Consider the following 23,048-nt stretch of genomic DNA (forward strand, 5'->3'; position numbering starts at 1 on the left):
TGGTCTCTATTTGTCTCTTTTGTGTCTGATTGAATTTGATTGATATCAAGTAAACACAATCAAATTTATTTCTAAAGCGCTTTTTACATCAGCTGTCACAAAGTGACTGCTGGGCTGACTTCTTCAGTCTCACACTGTGTGTGAGTGAATCATTGACTGCAGCAGATCGGCTGTTGTCACACTCCTATACTGTGTGCTGACGTCTTTGCCATAACAAAGAGGCGTTGCTGATCATGCACACGTATACACACACATATACACACACGTATACACACAGGCACATACACGTAAACACACACGTATACACACAGACACATACACGTATACACACACGTATACACACAGACACATACAGGTATACACAAAGACACACACACGTATACACAGAGACACACACACGTATACACACACACACACGTGCACAGGACAGGCTAAACAGCAGACGGTTGCCCCTCTTCTCATCTTCCCCTCTCTATCTCCCCATCTCTCTTTCACTCTCTTACTCTTTCTCTCTATCTGTCCTCTCTTTCTCTCACACACCTGCAGACTTCCCTTTGTAGATTAACATCATCAAGTCATTACACTGAGGGTCTCTCTGTGTGCAGTGGAGAAGCACACCTGTATCAGCCTGGCTGTCACTCAGAGAGAGGCTCGGTTAAAGAGGACAATAAAAGCACTGTTGTTCTGTTTGGGCCCCTATCTCACCACTCTTTCTCCCAGGTCCCGGGGTATAAAGCAGAATATAGACCTATGACTAGCCCATTATGAGAATGGCTCTCTGTGGTATAGTAAGAGACCAGTGGAAAGGAGGATATTGCTGATGCTGACTGGAGAGGCGAATGATGAGCAGCAGTTTCCGTCATGGGACGAGCTGGTTTCTTTTCCCATGGGATGGGGTCGTTGCAGTGAAATATGCATCATCAGGTATTGTCAAGGTCACTTGGAACACAGCATTGCTATAAATCTAGAGAGCGAGAGAGAGTGTTTGAGTGTGCGTGCATGTAAGTGTGTGTGTGTGTGTGTACGTGTGTGTGTGTGTGTTGCCAGTAAGACTACTTTAATCCAGCCTGGGGCGTCATGTGCATTACAGCACCACATCCTCTTTCTCCCAATCTCCCTCATGAAACTGTGTTCAACCAAGCACACAGTTTATTCCTTTCCTTTCAGTATAGCCATCTTGAGATAATGTTTTGCTCCGTGACACTTCCGGTCAGTGTGATCTCTCAGGCAGCAGAGATGTGGTGACTGATTCAATTAAGGTCTTCCCGTGTCTGACATCAGTGGAGAGATCTCATGCTGCCTTTTCCATGCCATCATGTCATATTACTGTCATATGATGGACTTTGTTCTCCCTCACCAGTCAACACTACAGCAGAATTGTTTGTTGTGATGTTCTGTATGGATTTACAAAGCAGTCAGTGGATTTATTGCATTCTTTGTTAGCCTTTTTGTTGTATGTGGTTTATTGAAAGGGAGGATCTCGCTTATTTTTCTCTTTCAAAGTTGCCTCAGCGCTGGGACTGAATGGTCATGTGAGACAGTAATTATTCCCTATCTTTGACTAGAACATCTATTTAATGCACACAATAATACAGCAATTCATTTCATGTTAGAATATACCCCCTAAACCTCTTGTGCCCATTGTCACGAACCGGCTCGAAGTTCGTAACAAAAGGGAAACAACGTGGAGACAAGGAATAACAAAATATATTTATTAAATAAAGTAAACTAAATACGATTAATAATGGTGTGTGTAATCAGTAGTGTAAGTGAGTGTTAAATTAGATAATGCAGGGTGTTGAAAGGTGCCAAAGCAAACAAACAAAAGGCCACAAAGATAACCACAACAAAATCTATAAAGGTGTCTGCATGGAGAGAGTCTCCCCCATGAATGGAGAAGAGGTGAATTTATCCCGGGACACACCAGGGCCCAGGTGTGTCCCATGTTGCATGCATGGTGGAGCCCGCCCGGCTCCACCCACCAGCATCCTAATAAGGAAAACGAGAGCAACGAGAAAGAATACGGTAGAGAGAGTGGGAGGGTCGTCACGCCATACACACAGATAGACACACGTGCACTTAAGCGAATAGATATGTTTTCACACAATTTCACACGTACAATTCATACATGCCCATTACCAAGTAGATGAGGCCCATTAACGGAATAACATTCTGTGTGTAGTCACAGTGTATCAGTTTTGCCATGGTAGAATGGAGAGAGAATGTACTCCTTTGTCCTGTCATGCAGGAGTTTCATTCTCAACGGGAGATTAACTACAACATATCAGCAGGAAAGAGAGAGAGCCTCCCTCCACATGCTAGTGTACGTGGTTATGCTAATAGAGCTGCAGCCCAGTGCTTTTCCAGAATATGACTGTGACAGTCCCTAAATCCTGACCACCAAGCCAGTCTGTTCTCCTCCCACTGAACAAGGCTACTTTGGGAGCTCTTTTCAGATGCTATTCTCTGTGTAATATTAATGCTATTCGTCTACAGTATTCACCCTCACCCTTTCTCTCTCTCCCTTTTTCTCTCTCTCCCCTCCCTACTTCCACCTTCCTCTCCTCTTTCTCCTCCTCCCCCTCTCCGCTAAACATAGACAATAATGAGACTGATTTTCTCCTAATCTTCTTTGAATCCTGTAAAGCATTTGTTGCATGTCTCAGCATTCCTGCAAACCTGTCCTCGAGCGTTCCGTCTACTAAAGGAGAAGAGATGTAAAAAGAATGGACCAGAAGGTAACGGCATCAGACACCTGGCCTGCTGAAACGAGTGGGAGGCTATAGCCTAATAGAATTCCAGCCTTGCGGTTGTCATAGCTGGAATTAGACTGAAGTGGAACACAGACAAATGCTGAACAACAATTGGTAAAGATCACTGCAAGAAAGGTAATTAACGAGGATGACTCCACTCAATAAAGTTAAGCTGTATTCTTCTAGTGTTCTTTGTGTTAGATAGAGTTGAAGTCGGAAGTTTACATACACCTTAGCCAAATACATTTAAACTCAGTTTTTCACAATTCCTGACATTTCATCTGAGTAAAAATTCCCTGTCTTAGGTCAGTTAGGATCACCACTTTATTTTAAGAATGTGAAATATCAGAATAATAGTAGAGAGAATGATTTATTTCAGCTTTTATTTCTTTCATCACATTACCAGTGGGTCAGAGGTTTACATACACTCAATTAGTATTTGGTAGCATTGCCTTTAAATTGTTTAACTTGGGTCAAACGTTATGGGTAGCCCTCCACAAGCTTCCCACAATAAGTTGGGTGAATTTTGACCCATTCTTCCTGACAGAGCTGGTGTAACTGAGTTAGGTTTGTAGGCCTCCTTGCTCGCATGGACTTTTTCAGTTCTGCCCACACATTTTCTATAGGATTGAGGTCAGGTCTTTGAAATGGCCACTCCAATACCTTGACTTTGTTGTCCTTAAGCCATTTTGCCACAAATTTGGAAGTATGCTTGGGGTCATTGTCCATTTGGAAGACCCATTTGCGACCAAGCTTTAACTTCCTGACTGATGTCTTGAGATGTTGCTTCAATACATCCACATAATTTTCCAGCCTCATGATGCCATCTATTTTGTGAAGTGTACCAGTCCCTCCTGTAGCAAAGCACCCCCACAACATGATGCTGCCACCCCCATGCTTCACACGGTTGGGATGGTGTTATTCGGCTTGCAAGCCTCCCCCTTTTACCTCCAAACATAATAATGGTCATTATGGCCAAACAGTTCTATTTTTGTTTCATCAGACCAGAGGACATTTCTCCAAAAAGTACGATCTTTGTCCCCATGTGCAGTTGTAAACCGTAGTCTGGCTTTTTTATGGAGGTTTTGGAGCACTGGCTTCTTCCTTGCTGAGCGGCCTTTCAGGTTATGTCGATATAGAACCCATTTTACTGTGAATATAGATACTTTTGTACCTGTTTCCTCCTTTGCTGTTGTTCTGGGATTTATTTGCACCTCAAAGTACGTTCACCTCTAGGAGACAGAAAGCGTCTCCTTCCTGAGCAGTATGACGGCTGCGTGGTCCCATGGTGTTAATACTTGCGTACTATTGTTTGTACAGATGAACGTGGTACCTTCATGCTTTTGGAAATTGCTCCCAAGGATGAACCAAACTTGTGGAGGTCTACAATTTTTTTTCTGAGGTCTTGGCTGATTTCTTTTGATTTTCGCATGATGTCAAGCAAAGAGGCACTGAGTTTGAAGGTATACCTTGAAATACATCCACAGGTACACCTCCAATTGACTCAAATGATGTCAATTAGCCTATCAGAAGCTTCTAAAGCCTTGACATCATTTTCTGGAATTTTCCAAGCTGTTTAAAGGCACAGTCATCTTAGTGTATGAAAACTTCTGAACCACTGGAATTGTGATACAGTGAATTATAAGTGAAATAATCTGTCTGTAAACAATTGTTGGAAAAATTGCTTGTGTCATGCACAAAGTAGATGTCGTAACCGACTTGCCAAAACTATTGTTTGTTAACAAGAAATTTGTGGAGTGTTTGAAAAACAAGTTTTAATGACTCCAACCTATGTATGTAATCTTCCGACTTCAACTGTAGGTGCTAAGATGTGTTGTGTAGCCATGTATCAGATCATATAGCATGTGAGCTGAAAACCGTTCAACAGCAGCCATGCAATACAACAATGACTTTGTGTCAATTTCGTGCTATTTTGTTTTTGTGGTGATTAAAATTCCTATCAAATATGACACCAAGGCATTTGTCTTGTTGTTTTTTGTGCTGTGGTTTGGTGTTGAGCTGTGTATCATACCCCCTTGCTGTGCATGTCTGCTATAGAGAAGTGCTAAAGCCACTAAGAATCAACACGATGTCTTCATGTTCAAATCAAATAAAATCCAATTTTATTTGTCACATACACATGGTTAGCAGATGTTAATGCGAGTGTAGAGAAATGCTTGTGCTTCTAGTTCCGACAATGCAGTAATAACCAACAAGTAATCTAACTAACAATTCCAAAACTACTGTCTTGTACACAGTGTAAGGGGATAAAGAATATGTACATAAGGATATATGAATGAGTGATGGTACAGAGCAGCATAGGCAAGATACAGTAGATGGTATCGAGTACAGTATGTACAAATGAGATGAGTATGTAAACAAAGTGGCATAGTTTAAAGTGGCTAGTGATACATGTATTACATAAGGATACAGTCGATGATATAGAGTACAGTATATACGTATGCATATGAGATGAATAATGTAGGGTAAGTAACATTATATAAGGTAGCATTGTTTAAAGTGGCTAGTGATATATTTACATCATTTCCCATCAATTCCCATTATTAAAGTGGCTGGAGTTGAGTCAGTGTCAGTGTGTTGGCAGCAGCCACTCAATGTTAGTGATGGCTGTTTAACAGTCTGATGGCCTTGAGATAGAAGCTGTTTTTCAGTCTCTCGGTCCCAGCTTTGATGCACCTGTACTGACCTCGCCTTTTAACAGTCTGATGGCCTTGAGATAGAAGCTGTTTTTCAGTCTCTCGGTCCCAGCTTTGATGCACCTGTACTGACCTCGCCTTCTGGATGATAGCGGGGTGAACAGGCAGTGGCTCGGGTGGTTGATGTCCTTGATGATCTTTATGGCCTTCCTGTGACATCGGGTGGTGTAGGTGTCCTGGAGGGCAGGTAGTTTGCCCCCGGTGATGCGTTGTGCAAACCTCACCACCCTCTGGAGAGCCTTACGGTTGAGGGCGGAGCAGTTGCCGTACCAGGCGGCAACTGCTCCGCCCACGGTCACACAGACACACAGACATACAAGGTGCTACATGCCTGACCACTAATTAGAGCTGGTTGGCCAAACCACTGGGAAAACAAACTGAGTCACTGGATTTGGAAAGGGTCAAGACAGGGTGCATCTGTGTCACTTCCACAAAATTCCAGAACTTTTGGAATGTGATTAATGTGTTTTTGGAGTGCAGGTTCCATCAGTGAGTGTGAGTGAGTCTTCTGGCTTTGCCAGGTGGAGGCTGGTGCAGTGCGTCACTGGAGTGAGGGGGTGTTGGACCGTGGCATAGTGAAGCTTCATCCACCCACCGCCAAAGAATATCTCTGCTGCTCAGGAGCTTATTACAATGTACATTACAGTATAGGTGCAGGACATATCTTATGCAAATTAATCCCTAGATATACACCCTATGGGTACTTCTGTAGATATGAGAGGATTGGATAGGTGCAAGCAATATGGCGGGAATTTCACCTGGCCTATCAGAGGGCAAGATGGAGCTACCACCATATTCTGGTGGTATACTATATTCTACCTATCCAACTATCTCAGATCTACTATTCATATGCCTGGGGGTTAGCTGGGTAAGTCAGCTGGGTAAGTGGTAGATCTTATTCAGACAGGGATCTCCACGGACATCTAAAAGCCCATCAGGACCCTGACTCAGTCAGAACTACTGGCATGACATTCTTTCAGAAGAGCATAATAAAATCCATTCACAGGTGGGGTCTGGGAAAGCTGTAAAGCTGTCGTCAGCCACCGACTGGGAAAATATCTCACGGGTTTGAAACATTCCTTAGGTTGAATTCCCTCAGAGAGAAAGAGAGGAGCGAGGACAGGACAGAGGCAGGCAGAGGGACAGCTGATGTAGGTTGTCTTTCTGAGAGATGACTGCTTTCACCTACTATTGGTTATGTAATTAGTAGAGTTGCATTGTGGGCCAGTAAAGCTGATCCTTGATGGCAGTTTCTCTCTAGTCACTGTTACTAAATATTCATCTAAAGTTAAGTTATATTCATAATAATACTGTATGTATGTGAAGATCGAATGGAACCATAATATTTAGTATTTTATTAGGATTCCCATTAGCTGTTTCTAATTGGGATCTTCCTGAAGCCCAAACAGAAATTAAACATGACATCATACAAAACATCATACAAATTTACATTATTGTATTACAATTTTACAATACTATATTACATTACTAAGAATAATGTGTGGGTGCGTGTGTATAGCATGTGTTAGTGTGTGTCTTCAGAGTCCACGTTGTGCAGTGAGGTGGTGTTTTTAAGGGTAATTTTATTAGGATTTTATTGCTTGGGTTAACTGAGGTGGGAGAGAGTTCCATGTAGTCATGGTTCATAGCCTCTATAACTATACCATAGCCTCTATCGCTCTGTACCATAGCCTCTATCGCTCTGTACCATAGCCTCTACAGTTCTATACCATAGCCTCTACAGCTCTATACCATAGCCTATATAGCTCTATACCATAGCCTCTATCGCTCTATACCATAGCTTCTATATCTCTATACCATAGCCTATATAGCTATACCATAGTTTCTATAGCTCTATACCATAGCTTCTATATATCTATACCATAGCCTCTATTGCTCTACACCATAGCCTCTATAGCTCTATACCATAGCCTCTATCGCTCTGTACCATAGCCTCTATCGCTCTGTACCATAGCCTCTATCGCTCTGTACCATAGCCTCTACAGCTCTATACCATAGCCTCTACAGCTCTATACCATAGCCTATATAGCTCTATACCATAGCCTCTATAGCTCTATACCATAGCCTCTATCGCTCTGTACCATAGCCTCTATAGCTCTATACCATAGCCTCTATAGCTCTGTACCATAGCCTCTATAGCTCTATACCATAGCCTCTATAGCTGTGTACCATAGCCTCTATAGCTCTATACCATAGCCTCTATAGCTCTATACCATAGCCTCTATCGCTCTGTACCATAGCCTCTATAGCTCTATACCATAGCCTCTATAGCTCTGTACCATAGCCTCTATAGCTCTATACCATAGCCTCTATAGCTGTGTACCATAGCCTCTATAGCTCTATACCATAGCCTCTATAGCTCTATACCATAGCCTCTATAGCTCTATACCATAGCCTCTATAGCTGTGTACCATAGCCTCTATAGCTCTATACCATAGCCTATATAGCTCTATACCATAGCTTCTATATCTCTATACCATAGCCTATATAGCTATACCATAGTTTCTATAGCTCTATACCATAGCTTCTATATATCTATACCATAGCCTCTATAGCTCTACACCATAGCCTCTATAGCTCTATACCCTAGCCTCTATCGCTCTGTACCATAGCCTCTATCGCTCTGTACCATAGCCTCTACAGCTCTATACCATAGCCTCTACAGCTCTATACCATAGCCTATATAGCTCTATACCATAGCCTCTATAGCTCTATACCATAGCCTCTATCGCTCTGTACCATAGCCTCTATAGCTCTATACCATAGCCTCTATAGCTCTGTACCATAGCCTCTATAGCTCTATACCATAGCCTCTATAGCTCTATACCATAGCCTCTATAGCTGTGTACCATAGCCTCTATAGCTCTATACCATAGCCTCTATAGCTCTATACCATAGCCTCTATCGCTCTATACCATAGTCCATATAGCTCTATACAATAGCCTAATCCTTTCATTGATATGTGATTCAGATAAATAACTGCCTCTGGATTTACCATAGGTTTGAATAACATTGAGAGCATATTCCATAGAGATCCATCTGAATGGATTCATCTCTATGGCATACATACTCTATATGCGATGGAGACTTTATGAAATGGGACCGGTTTGTATTTAGGCCTATGCCACAGAAAAGTAATTCATCAACACAAAGGCTGCAGTAGAAGTAAGACATTCAGAATCTGTCTGTGTCCCAAATGGCACCCTATTCCCTATGGGCCACGGTCAAAAGGAGTGCACTATATACCATTTGGCACGCAGTGTCTATCAGCACATTCTGGATGATCTGGCGTGCAAAAGGGAATGCTGCAATATCTATGTGTTTGCCATAGTATTTGTCTCAACTCAGTAACTGTAACTCTCCTACAATATAAGCCTGAGGAAAGCTCAGCTGTGGCTGAAAAAGGCTTTATTTACACTTGTGTGCATTGCAGACGGGATACATGTGGATCAACTCTCTCTCTCTCTCTTTCTCTCTCTCTCTCTCTCCTTAGTGTTTTAAACATAATAACTTACCAAATCAATTTTTTTTAAGCACAGGTTGTTTCATTTCTATGTTTTTGGTTTGCCCTTGTCCTTCAGTCTGTGTACCGATATTTGCATTTGTCAACCTCTGAGAGATTCAAGTTTCCACTTCTGTAAACACACACTGGAATCTGAGCTGTTCAGTTCAAGTGGCCGACCAGCGACCGTACAGTTTAGAGAGTAAATATATGATCTTTGATTTATGGCTCTGCTCCATTATAATCATGGCTTTGTGGTGGTTTGCTCCCAACTACAGACCTAACATTCTCTTTGTTTTCTGTTTCCCATGCATGCAGGCCTTACGAGTGTGGTCCAAGATCTGCTGCAAGAGGTGGGCAGTGTGGGCCTTCCTCCTCCTCTTTACCCTGTCTGTGGTGGTGATCAACATCCTCCCCTTCCCCCCCTCTGAGACACGCAGGCTGCCCTCACGAGGCCTGAGCTCTGCTGGAGCCAAAGGGTATAGAGTGAGGGCAAGACCCAGGGAAAGGGCCTCATTGGCCCCTCACCACCAACACCATCTTCCTCTACCCCTCAAAGGTCACAGTGGAGGTTGGAAGCAGAGTGACAAAGTCAAAGAGTCCTCAAAGCATCACCTGGTCATGGCCCAGCCCAAACTGGATAGGAGAGCAGCTAGCATGACAGATAAGAGAACTCACAGCAACTACAAGAAGAATCGTAAAACTAAGGGCATCGCCTCCAAAAGGAAAGAGAAGAAAGAGATGCCGGCAAGTTCTATTAGAGACAAACAACATGATACCGCGCCATTGACAGTCAATGCTGTGCTAATAAGGCATGATGGAAGCCATCTAACCAACTGCAGTGGTTCAGAGCTCTCCACCCAGTCACCACCTCTTCCCAGACAAGAGAACCTCCACCCAGCCGTGACCCAGACTGTAGCGCACAGCCAGAGCCGCCCTTCTACTGCCGCCCTTCTACTACTCGGCCTGTCTGACTCTGAGCACAAATGTACTCCAGATGAACAGAGGCAGGACCAGGGGCAAACCAGGCAGGCAGGGCAGGCAGGGAAAGCAGGGAGGAAGAACCTAACCAAGCAGCAGGCTGTGAAAAAGGTCCCCAGAGAACTCAGGAAACGTGACAGACAGCCTTCGTCTGGGCGTAAAAAGACCCGGCCCACTGCAAAAACAGCAGCAGAGCCAGAGAAAGGGAGTGAGGGGGAGGCCCACTGGTGTAAGATGTCAGCTGGAGAGAGGGAGTTCCCAGACACTGACACACGGAGAATAAGGACTGGGGACCCTGACTCTGTGCCATGGCTCAGCAAGGACGACATTCACAAGATGGAGTTCCTCTCGGGCAGTGAGGTTGTCAGTAAGGCTAGGCTCCCAGCCCACGGACAGGTCCTCCATGTAGGGCTGGGTGCCCCTCATCATCCCCCTTCTCTTGGGGCTCCATTGGCTGACCACAGTGGGCACTGCCAACAGGGTCTGTGTGCCCTGATCAAACGTCCAGACGACTGGTTCGAAGTCTTCGCTTTCCATTTAGACCGTGTTCTCGGCTTGAACAGGAGTCTGCCCACAGTGCTCAGGGACTTCCACAGTGACATCCTGCCTTATAAATACACCAGAGGGGCAGCCAGACCCGTGGTGTGGTGGGACCCAGGCATCCAGCACCTGGCTGATGATGACAATGACCAGAACTCGTTCCCTCTCACCTGGCCCCAGTACCAGAGCCTGCTGAGGGCCAGGTGTGGAAGTGGCAGCGGCGTGGCCCTCAACGAGACCCCCTGTGTGGGGGTTCACCATGCGGAGTGGGGGCACCTGGCACTCTTTGACTTCCTCCTACAGGTATAGAACAACTAATAACACTGTATCCTCCAATCACACTTGTTAAAGCCTTTTATTTAACTTATTGACAGAATTGATTTGAACGTTTAAGAGATACATTGGCTAGAGTTCAGAGGTCAGAAAAACTGATAGGTAGTGGATGTGACTGTTAGATTTTATATGTGACTGTGTCACGTTCTGACCTTTATCTCCTTTGTTTTGTCTTTATTTAGCATGGTCAGGGCGTGACTTGGGGTGGGCAGTCTATGTGTGTTTTTCTATGTTGGGGTTTTGAGTTCAGCCTAGTATGGTTCTCAATCAGAGGCAGGTGTTGTTAGTTGTCTCTGATTGACAATCATACTTAGGTAGCCTGGGTTTCACTTTGGAGTTGTGGGTGTTTGTTTCCGTGTGAGTGTTTGTTGCCACACGGTACTATTTCGGTTTTCGTTCATGTTGACATTTATTGTTTTGTATTTCATAGTGTTCAGTTTATGTCTTAAAATAAATGTTATGGACACTTACCACGCTGCGCATTGGTCCGCCGATCCTTCTCGCTACTCCTCCTCAGAAGAGGAGGAGGAATGCCGTTACAGACTGTTAGATTTCATATGTGACTGTTAGATTTTATATGGCTCCTAATGCCAGGCCTTCTAACCCGATCTTAATTCCTAACCGTATCCCTAACCTTACCCATAACCTTAACTCGTTTTTATCCTGATGTGCCACTCAAACGTACACATCCAAACTTCTATATCCTTTTAATCACACCATGTGAAGACAACCTATGGAAATAATGCATAGACTAGAGTTCTGATTGAAATCTCACCTCACCTTGAGAGATGTAAGTTTTGTAAAGTTGTTATTCCAGTACGCTGTATAAACTAACAGTTAGCTAGTGATTCACTTAACGTCACTATGGAGGGTCCAGTTGATAAGGACTCATGAGTTCAGGCAGACTGGGAAAACTCATGGCAGCCAATGGTCCTTGGTTGTGTCCCAAATGGCACCATATTCCCTATATAGTGCACTACTTTGGTCCTGTGGGTCCTGGTTAAAAGTGGTGCACTACAAAGGAAATAGAGTGCCATTTGGGATTCAGCTCTTGTTTTGCATTTATATTAAAGAACATTTTCACTGGATGAAATCCACCGACCTCAACTAATAGTAAGCTGGCAGTCCTTGATAATGAGCCTATTTGAGCAGTGGATTGTATTGCCAAGGTCTTATCATCTGAAGAACTCTACTCACTAAACTGCCTTTGATTAAAAGATACCGGCCAATGAAAAGAGTGTGGAGATCTCTCTGTCTGGAGCGATAAATGTAATTGATTATCAGATAATTATGTTTTTTCATGGATCACAGGTAGAAAGAAGGGTATTGTAGTGAGTGCATCCCATCAGCTTACTAGACATACAACATAATAAGTAATTACTTCAAGCACCGGCTGTCAGTGCAGCTTACCGATCGCTGCAGCTGTACACAGCCCATCTGTAAATAGCCCATCCAACCAACTACCTCATCCCCATATTTGTTTTTGTTTTTTTCTGCTCTTTTGCACACCAATATTTATACTTGCACATCCTCGTCTGCACATCTGTCACTCCAGTGTTAATTGCTAAATTGTAATTACTTTGCCACTATGGCCTATTTATTGCCTTACCTCCTTACTTTATTTGCACACTCTGTATACAGATTTTTTATTGTGTTATTGACTGTACGAATGTTTATCCCATGTGTAACTCTGTGTTGTTGTTTTTATCGCACTGCTTTGCTTTATCTTGGCCAGGTCGCAGTTGTAAATGAGAACTTGTTCTCAACTGGCCTACCTGGTTAAATAAAAAAATGTTTCAAAAATATATAATATATAAATGAACATTATCATTCTCCCTACGACAGTAGATGAATGTATCAACGCAGTTCAATAAAAAAATCAACACAGTGTTTGTCTCTAATTTAGCTTCAAACTCGTTTATGATCTGCCAGTGATTTATAATGAAGTTGGAGATCTTTATTGTGTAATAAATGATGGCTGATGGTCCTTGTAAGAGCCAGATGGAGGATCATTGTGTGTGTGTGTGTGTGTGTGTGTGTGTGTGTGTGTGTTTGTAAAGCTGAGTAATTCTGCATGGCGAATATCTAAGCTGCCATTAGGGAGTGAGAGGTGGCAATGAAGCCAGCAGCCCAATGATGTTTATTGCATGTAAGAGAGAGTTAGTACGTATAGTATAGAGAGAGTACAATGTACTCGGTCTTCATCAGGCCTCTAAAGACCCAATGACTGGCCGCTGGCAGTGTGAAGTCAAAGTCAGGGTTGCCATGGTGATGCTCGGCAATCATGGATGCCTAAGTCCACATTAGGAAGGACTGAGAGGAAAGTGATAGCAGCTGCTCCTCTCGCTGTCTGTCTCTATAGCCAAAAGGAAGTCCATTTCTTTGTTTAGAAAAAAAACCCAGAAGAAATAAACAGTGTGCTGGTGCGCTCAAATGGGTAAAAACTACAAGTCCATGGAGACTTGGTATTAGGTGCTCCAAAATATGGGGATGAAGGACACCACATAGTAAACAAAACATTTAGAAAAATTCCATCCATTTCTTTGTTACTGCAGGGTGAACAGTCATCGTTACATAGCCAATACAGATTGCGGGCAGAATACATATTGTTTCAGAAAAGAATGTCTTACAATGAGAAGGAAACAATTTTTCTAAGGCATAAAGAGGCTGAGTAAACATAATTTTTTTGAAATGCCTCGAAAGGAGATTGAACACAATCAAAGAATGCAATTTGTGACTAATCTAAATTCTCTCACTTTGGAGGCTATTACTGTGTTTTATCCATGCTACCCATTCTATTAAAAATAGAAAACTATTTAATAGAGCACCCAACCACTGAACCAACTCAGCTGTAGAAAAATCTGATAAAAATAAAGAAAGACTGTCTTATCTCTCTGTGAGATGGAATGGAATGGGTAACTGAACTGTGGGGGGAGATAATAGTGGCTGAATACAAAATGGAACGCTATTCCTATATAGTGCACCAGATTTGACTGGCTCTGATCAAAAGTAGTGCACTATATAGGGAATAGGGTGCCAGTTGGGATGCGATTAGCTACTGCATGAATAATACATGAGTAGTCTCTTTGCAGAAGTCAATACCTGTAACATGGCCAACTGTATTGACTGTATTGATTCAGTGGAATTGCTGACTGGGACCCTGTAACACTTGCTCCTACCTGCTCATTTAACACATCTAATGGCTCTGATGTGGAACCTAACACCAATTAGCAAGGGGAACAGTGTGAAAGGACACACAGTCACACACGCACTTTGCCTGGGAAAAACAGAGGAGACAGAGGACCTTGCGCCAAGTGTCCTCGTTGTTGGTCATTGCCTTGGATGCTTTGAATTGCCATTGTAGGCTAAGAAGGCTACTGATGTATTGCTATGAATTAGTTGTGAGTAGGCTTGTTGTATTGCTTGTGATGTTATTGTGTGTGATATAGACCTTAATAGCATGTCCTATTTCCCAGAGACTTGGTGATGGTGTAATACTGTATGTCAACACTGGAACCATTTCCAGGAGACTCTTGCACTCTGTCCCTACGCGAATGAGTGTATTCTAGTGTAAGGGTGAAATGTAGTAGGGATGTGAGAACTCCTGAAGGCGCTAAAGAAGTGAAGCGAAATGGTGTGGTGTGTGTTTTACCACAGAGAGGCCCAGACAGCCCTGGGGGCATATCTCACCTTGGTAACTCTCAGAGGAGTGTGGCAATGCCTTCACTTCTCAGTTTAACAACAATGACAACATTGCTCCCTTCCTCCCTTGATAGTTGGTTTGTTCTGCGGTGTAATGGGGAAGAGAATGACACCACAGGTGTTGATGTTGCATCATTATAATTAGGGATTTTTTGTGTGAAAATGCAAAAACAAATCAACTGCAGTGAATGCATACATGCATGAAAAATATATAATATGATGGGTGTTAACTTTGAAAAAAGTCAAGCTTCCTTCTTTAAACAGTGATTATTGAAGTTGGTGGTGGAGAGAAGTCAGTCTGAAGTTACAATAGAGATAGCACTCTTGTTCATAGAATTGGACTTAATGCAATAAATGAGGTGGCAAAAGAAGCAGTCTTACTGCTTTCGCTAGCTTGCTCTGGTTTGCCCTCACTGTAGGTGATTGACCTACAATGACCGATCCACCTCTTACTGTAATCAACTCTGGTGACCTCTGACCTCAAAGTCAAAGTTCCCGCAGGGGTCTGTCTCACACAAGTAACTACCTCCTCATCATCCCTCCTCTCACCTCCTCTCACCATCCCCCCACTCCTCCTCTCACCATCCCCCCACTCCTCCTCTCACCATTCTACTCCTCCTCTCACCTCCCTCTCGCTCTTATGCCAAAGGCTTAAGCTGTAACTGTCACTGACTCTATCAACACTTTGCATTTGGATTTCTGTCAACAAAATGATCAATGACTGCATAGCGAACAAGCGGTAAGAGTTATTTGCTATGGTTGATGATTTCAGAAAGTAAATACATGTTCTACTTGTTTCTTGTAGTCACCCTTGATTTTCCTCTTGGAAAGAGTCTGAAGTTCTTTATAAAGAAAGGACCGAAGAGATCCTATAAATCAGGAGATCCCAACCTTTTTTCACCAGGGCCCCTTTTTCACATGTAAAACATGTCATGCACCCACCACTTTTTTTATGACTGTTTATTGAGACAGCATATATTAAATACACCACCAGCTTGAATTTGTTTCATTTGTGGGACCTAGGAAAACAGTGTTGTTCTGAAGCTAATTTCCAATTTTTTTTATTATTATATTTTTTTTTTACCCCGTTTTCTCCCCAATTTCGTGGTACCCAATTGTTTTAATAGCTACTATCTCGTCTCATCGCTACAACTCCCGTACGGGCTCGGGAGAGACAAAGGTTGAAAGTCATGCGTCCTCCGATACACAACCCAACCAAGCCGCACTGCTTCTTAACACAGCGCGCATCCAACCCGGAAGCCAGCCGCACCAATGTGACGGAGGAAACACTGTGCACCTGGCAACCTTGGTTAGCGTACACTGCGCCCGGCCCGCCACAGGAGTCGCTGGTGCGCGATGAGACAAGGATATCCCTACCGGCCAACCCCTCCCCCGGACGATGCTAGGCCAATTGTGCGTTTGCCCACGGACCTCCCGGTCGTGGCCGGTTACGACAGAGCCTGGGCGCGAACCAAGAGTCTCTGGTGGCACAGCTGGCGCTGCAGTACAGTGCCCTTAAACACTGCGCCACCCGGGAGGCCCAATTCTACATTTTTTTAATGATAATAATCATAATAATGGATAAAGAAAATAGTCTAGGCCGTTATCAAACATGTTTTATTATGATAATTTATATGAACACTCAATTAAATTATTCATATTCTATTTCATACAAAGTGAATAGATCAATTGATAGCCACAGAGTCACATTGTATAAGATTACTCCCCAAGCAAAGGCTGAAATGACGCATAGTCCAATTTCTTTCACTCCTCGACTTTAGAAGGTCGTAGCTCAGCTTCTGAATATCAGAGACCAATCAAATATAATCCCATGTGCATCCGAGTCGTGTCTTCCTTGGGTGTTTTACCGCTTGTTTCTAGCCTAAAGAATCACAGATCTATGTGTTGTTTTAGATCGGTATACAATCAGGAATTGTAAAAACTAAAACAATTGGGAACCTCTGCTACACAGTTCTGTATGTAATTCTATGGAAAGGACATTGTTGATGGTCAATCCCAACTAATCCATGTTCTTCCATCCCCCCGTGCAGGTGAATGATCGTCTGGACCGGTACTGCTGCGGTTTCCAGCCTGACCCAGCAGAACCATGTGTGGAGAACCTGCTACATACCAAGTGCAGGAACTCAAAGGATCTAGTGCTGGTGCACATCCTGGTAACTGTCATATCACACCCAAGAAACATCACATGGACATAATGCATGGGCCATTCTGGCTCAGACAAGGCTTACTTACTTACTTAGACATAATGTAAGACAATAGCCTGCAGGAGGTATAGGAGGAGGCTTGTCTAAATATTCTAATAGGACAATGTAAACAGACCTCTACATATACTAATATTATTATTTCTATCCAGACCTTTTCTTCTTAACAAAGATCATTCCGATGTTGGATAAAGATGATCACTATTCTTTTACAACTGCTTTGTGGAAAAATGACTCCCTCTTTCCACTGAACCTGCTGAACTATTTGATAAGACAAAATTTATGCTAAACTATACTGTGTCTGTCTATGTTTATTTTCTACAGGTGAGGAGGGTAGAGCCTACCAGACTAGTGTTTATAGACAATGCAGGCAGGCCAAATCATCCCCATGACAACCTCAACTTCCGCTTAGTAGAGGGCATCGATGAGTGAGTACAAACATCTATTATCCAGTCTCTATTCAAGCCTAGACAGAATCATGGAAATAGGCTTAGTCTGCCAGAACTCCGGCCAAAAGTACTGCACTATATAGGCAATTGGGTGCCATTTAGGAAGCACCTTAGTGTACAGAAGCTCAGTTGAACCCTACATCAACCCCACATCACACAGCCTTAATGTGTGTTTTATAAATCCAGTGAAGCGAGTGGGCGGATCTTCACAACTCTAGCTTTGCAGTGTTGTTATATCTTTCTGAATACTTCAGAGATTAAGTATAACTGTTGGTAGATTAAACTAAAATAGCCCACACCATCACAATATGCTCAGTCAATTGGGTTTGATATCCGCTGTCTGGTATTTGTCTGGATTTGACAGTCTTACTGTAATTTTCTGGCAGGTTTCCAGAGAGAGCTGTATCAGTTCTCCAGTCTGGCTGCTTGGAGAGCATGCTCCTGAGCTCTCTGTATATGGACAAGCAATTCTGGGAGAGCCGAGGGGGGGCACGTGGCCTGAAACCTCTCATCCACACTGTTGAGCAGAGAGGGAGGATACTGCTGCAGCACATCCACGACAAGAGACTGAGACTAAACAGGGATTTGTGAATCCAATGGCCCAGAAGGCACCCAGCAGCACATTCATTTCATCCAGGCAGGGGGTGCCTGCGACAGACATGGAAGCCTCCTCAAGGTCCCAGCCAGCCTAAAGACACAGGGTGTGTCTTAAATGGCACCCTATTCCCTATATAGTGCACTACTTATGACTATAGCCCTTCATTGTCTATAAACACCCTAAGAGCCCTGGTCAAAGGTAATGCACTATATAGGGAAGAGGGTGCTCTTTGGGCCGCAGATACAGTATGCCTGTTCTATGCTGGTTGTGGTTCCCATCCATATTGTATCCATACATCTTGCCAACATCCCTCAAGCCAAACAAATCATGTTATTGAAATTGCACCCTCTTCTTCCCTGACTGTTCATGAGGTGAGTTTTGTATTTTCAAATAAAAAATAGCAGATTGAAAGATCTATTTAATGTCTGTTATATGAGATAAGCTGTCACGTTCTGACCTTTATTTCCTTTGTTTTGTCATTATTTAGTATGGTCAGGGCGTGAGTTGGGTGGGCAGTCTATGTTTGTTTTTCTATGATTTGGGTATTTCTATGTTTCGGCCTAGTATGGTTCTCAATCAGAGGCAGGTGTCATTAGTTGTCTCTGATTGAGAATCATACTTAGGTAGCCTGGGTGTCACTGTGTGTTTGTGGGTGATTGTTCCTGTCTCTTGCACCAGATAGGGCTGTTTTGGGTTTTCACGGTTCTTGTTTTTGTTAGTTTGTTCATGTGAAGTGATTTATTAAAGCATGAGTCAAAATAACCACGCTGCGCTTTGGTCCACCTCTCCGTCAATGGAAGAAATCCCTTACATAAGCGTTTGGCTGCAATCTTAAAATGACAGATTTTAGATCAATGAATCTCTTCTGAACTGGATCGAGGCTTCTGGTCGATAAGAAAATACCAAACCTTTCATAAGATTGTTCTCCTAAGACAATGATGAGGAAACCCACTCAATTGGGTTAAAGCAACACAATTATTATTATTATTATTGCTGAACATTGGACTTATTTCCTATGTTCCAGGACATTTAGACAATGTTGACTCCACGCCAATTAATGAACAATGGACAATATATTGAAGTGACCTACAGACTGGGGTTGCTTCCTTGTGGGGATACATGTCATGACTGTTGAAGGATGAGGACCAAGGTGCAGCGTTGTGAGCGTACATTTTACTTTAAGAAATGACGCCGACAAAACAATAAACAATACCAAACAAACCGTGACGCTTAAGGCTATGTGCCATCAAACAAAGTTAACTTCCCACAAACACAGGTGGAAAAAAGGGTACCTAAGTATGGTTCCCAATCAGAGACAACGATAGACAGCTGTCCCTGACTGAGAACCATAAAAATGATCTCTAAGGTCAGGGCGTGACAGTATTGTGTTGTCAGACAGCTAAATTATGGTGTTGGACTGGTGCTTGCCCACGTAGTTGTGGGTGATCAGGGAGTACAGGAGTGGACTAAGCTGCACCCCTGAGGGGCCCCCGTATTGAGGATCAGCGTGGCAGATGTGTTATTGCCTACCTTTATAACCTGGGGTCGGCCCATCAGGAAGTCCAGGATCCAGTTGCAGAGGGAGTTGTTTAGTGCCAGGGTCCTTAGGTTAGTGATGAGCTTTGAGGGCACTATGGTGTTGAATGGTGAGCTGTAGTCAATGAACAGCATTCTTACATAGGTGTTTCTTTTGTCCAGGTGGGAAAGGGCAGTGTGGAGTGCGATTGAGATTCCACAATGATTCTTTGGTTGTGGACACTAAATCATCGCACCGCCTCTCTTGCTCTTGGTCCTCATCTTTGTAAGTCACCTTGATTTATCACCTGTGTGTTTTATTAGTTTCTTTATGAAAATATTTAGTGAACTCTGACAGTGTCTAAAACAAGCACACAAGTAGACTACAAATGCATGCTGGGCCGGGTATGCCCTCAGCTCCAGAAGTGACCACTACTGGAACGCTACTGGAGCGAGTGAGAAGGCCAAAGCTCCAGTCAAATTGGGCACGCTCCGCTCCAACTCCGCTTCACTCACATATCTGACAGGGACTGAGGTGGGAATGGGTCCGGGTTATCTTTGTATGCATTTATTTTGCACTTGTACCTGTATCCCTCTTTTGAAAAAGAAAAATTACCAAACTAAATAAAAAGTTGGTCACAAAAAAAAAGATTGGGCTCCTTGACAATTGATCCTTTGTTCACTTTACTGTATATGACTTCAAGAGAAAAAACGAGTTTCTTTGGGTAGGAATTCACTGGTGTCTGCAAGTATGAATATGTTGATAAATCTTTTCGCAATAAAACATTTCCTTGGAGTTATGGTATGTAGGGTCAAGCCAATGACTGTATATAGTGGACCAAGCCATCGATCACGTGACGCCATTCATTCCTTTATGAAGACTCAACAGCGAATTGAAGCCAAATGAAGTCAGTTAAGATGTAGATTCATGTAGACATAACATGCACAGTTGGAGCTAATCCAAGAAGGGACGTTGCAGACAAGTTTAGTGCTGCCTCTCTCATTGAGTAATTTAAGTTGAAGGATGACCGGGATACTGCAGGCTGCCATTAGCTACTAAATTGTCCTTATAACTTGTGTGATTTTAAAATAATCGGTTGAAGGACATACTGTACATATGGTGTAAGAGAAGCAATTATTAGTACCATAATTGTCTTAGATTTTTATTTACACGAAGATTGACCATGAAGATTGACATTTTTTCATTCACTATAATGGGGGGGGATCCTGTTTGTTGACTGTTATGAATGAAAAATTATATTTACGCCACGCAACAATAACACATTGTGTTACTGAACCCAACAGTGATTGACAAGTGATCAAGTTATCAATGTTCTATGAATAATGACAATTTTCTGCATTTACAGAACAAGATGGTTCATATGACATATGGACGGAGTGTACCGTTCTTATCCCGTGTGTCCCAAATGGCCCCCTATTTCCTTTATATTGCACTACTTTTGACCAACAAATGAATACACTATATAGGGAATAAGGTGCCATTTGGGACACAGACCATGCTTCATCTCCAGCATGGGTCAGCTTGATGAGTTGAAATAGGAGAACAGCAAGATGACAGCAATCTGTAAATCATTGAGACAGGACGTCAGTTCTATGTGTGAAGCCATGATAACGATGACAGATAAATCAGACTATCTCGAGGGACAATCAAGGTGGAATAACATGGTTGTGGACGGAATTGCAGAATCTCCACACGAGACCTGGACGGAGTCTAAGGACAAAGTGAGGGAAATGATCTGAGAAATTGAAGATGGACCACAGGAAGATGAGGTGATAGGCCCAGGCCAATAGTGGTCAAGTTTCTGAGGTTCAAGGACAAGGTAGCTGTTCTGTAAAGAGCCAAGAACCTGAGGGGAACTTACAGTATATCTTCCTCAACGAGGACTGTCCTGAAGCTGTGCGCCAGAAGAGGAAAGAACTGATCCCAGCCATGAAAGCTGCCAGAGGGCGTGGAGGCATTGCTTAGATCTGTTATGACAGGCTCATTGTCCACTGCCCCTACCAGAAACCTGGAAGGGATGAGAGAGGCAAGCCTATGGGTTCATAGCTTCAACCCTGCAGCACACACACCAATTGCTGCTGAATGTATATTTTTTCTCTTGCTTAGTTTACTCTTTTCAGAATTATGTCTCTCTGATAAGCGAACCAGGAAAGGGCTGAAAACAGCCCATATTAATATATGTAGCCTTAGAAATAAGGTTCACAAAATCAATAACTTGCTAACATTCATACGGTATATTAGCCATTTCTGAGGCTCACTTAGATAATTAATTGGATGCAGTAGCAATACAAGGATATCACATCTATATAAAAGAGACAGAAAAGCTTATGGGGGAGGTGTTATTGAAGTGTTGTGGTTGCAGGTTCACTTGGCACATCTAAAGCCTTTTCTTTTGGGGTGTTGCTATAGGCCACCAAGTGCTAACAGTCAGTATCTAAATAATGTGTGTGAAATGCTTGATAGTGTATGTGATGTAAACAGAGAGATCTACTTTCTTGGGGAAATCTACCGTCAAACTCAAGGTTTATTTATAAACACACGGTAATGGGGGGAGCAGGAAAAGGGGCTGAGCTGGACCCAAGGAAAGAAACAATCAGTATACAAAAACACCCCTAAGCTAGACTAGCCTACTTTAACAACAGCTAACTAACTAACCAAAAATACAGTGGGTGGTCCGCCCAGTTCTAACTAGTGTATTTAACAAAGTTCACCTACGGGTAGTGTATGCCCATGGGCGACTTGTCTTGGTTTCCCCTTTTCCCACCAGCAATCAAATACAAACGCCACAACCAAAAACAATACTCACAGGTGATGACAAAGTGCTATGGAGGTGCTCAAACAAAAGGAGAGGTTTAAGACACAACGAGAGAGTGAAACAGAGATCTACATACATGTCATTTACAGAGAGATTGAGCTCCAGAGCAAACAAATGATGGGGTTTTTAAACCAAGGGAAAGGAACTGTGATAGGGTAGGAAACAGGAGGTGTGTCTTCTGATTTTAGGATTGATTGTTGACTGATTGGGGAGTGATGATTTTCACCTGTGAGGGGAGAAGGAGAGAAAAGAAACACACAGGATACACACACAGACACAGGACACCTGTATCCGTAACACTCCCACCCTTAAAAGAGCAACCCTAGGGGGGATTGCGATCACAGTATTACAATTAATACTCACAACTTCAACAAAGTCAACCTTACAAAACATACAAAAATCATTTTTACACACGAGACAAAGCATCTGCCAACACATTATCTGAACCCTTTTTGTGGCGGATCTCCAAATTATAATTTTGTACAATCAGCGCCCAACGCATAATGCGCTGGTTCTGGTTGTACATCCGGTGGAGAAAAACTAAGGGGTTATGGTCAGTATACACAATCACTGGTAGGGCACTGGAACCAATGTATACTTCAAAGTATTGCAGAGCCAACAACAAAGCAAGAGCTTCTTGTTCTATTGTCGCATAGTTTGTTTGACATTTATTAAATTTACGTGAAAAATAACAAACGGGATGATCCACTCCACTCTTGTCCTGCTGCAGTAGAACAGCACCAGCACCTCTGGCACTAGCATCTACCTCAAGTTTGAATGGTTGTTCAAAATCTGGAGCAGCAAGTACAGGTGTACTACATAAGAGTGCTTTCGCAGATTCAAAAGCGCTCTTACAATCAGGGGACCACACAAATGGT

The 23,048-nt window shown here is 43.0% G+C and overlaps 1 protein-coding gene across 2 annotated transcripts in view; it reads left to right on the top strand.

Annotated features, from left to right (window-relative positions):
* Window positions 1-19,982, top strand: part of LOC110512899 (uncharacterized) — a 25,046-nt gene extending 5,064 nt beyond the window's left edge. The window contains exons 2-6 of one of the 2 annotated variants that reach the window (XR_016493690.1): window positions 9,312-10,817; window positions 16,601-16,723; window positions 17,096-17,199; window positions 17,607-18,189; window positions 19,517-19,982. Coding sequence is in view for 1 of the 2 variants with exons in the window: in XM_021593011.3 (XP_021448686.3) it covers window positions 9,312-10,817; window positions 16,601-16,723; window positions 17,096-17,199; window positions 17,607-17,811 (1,938 nt within the window). In the remaining variant the exon portion in view is untranslated. Of the gene's footprint in view, window positions 1-9,311; window positions 10,818-16,600; window positions 16,724-17,095; window positions 17,200-17,606 lie in introns of both variants that reach the window. The other variant, XM_021593011.3, reaches the window with a different exon arrangement.
* The last annotated feature ends 3,066 nt before the right edge of the window (window positions 19,983-23,048 follow it).

The sequence above is a fragment of the Oncorhynchus mykiss genome, chromosome 3 (assembly GCF_057628025.1).
Source record: "Oncorhynchus mykiss isolate SJ-2025 chromosome 3, ASM5762802v1, whole genome shotgun sequence".
In the NCBI taxonomy this organism is placed as follows: Eukaryota; Metazoa; Chordata; class Actinopteri; order Salmoniformes; family Salmonidae; genus Oncorhynchus; species Oncorhynchus mykiss.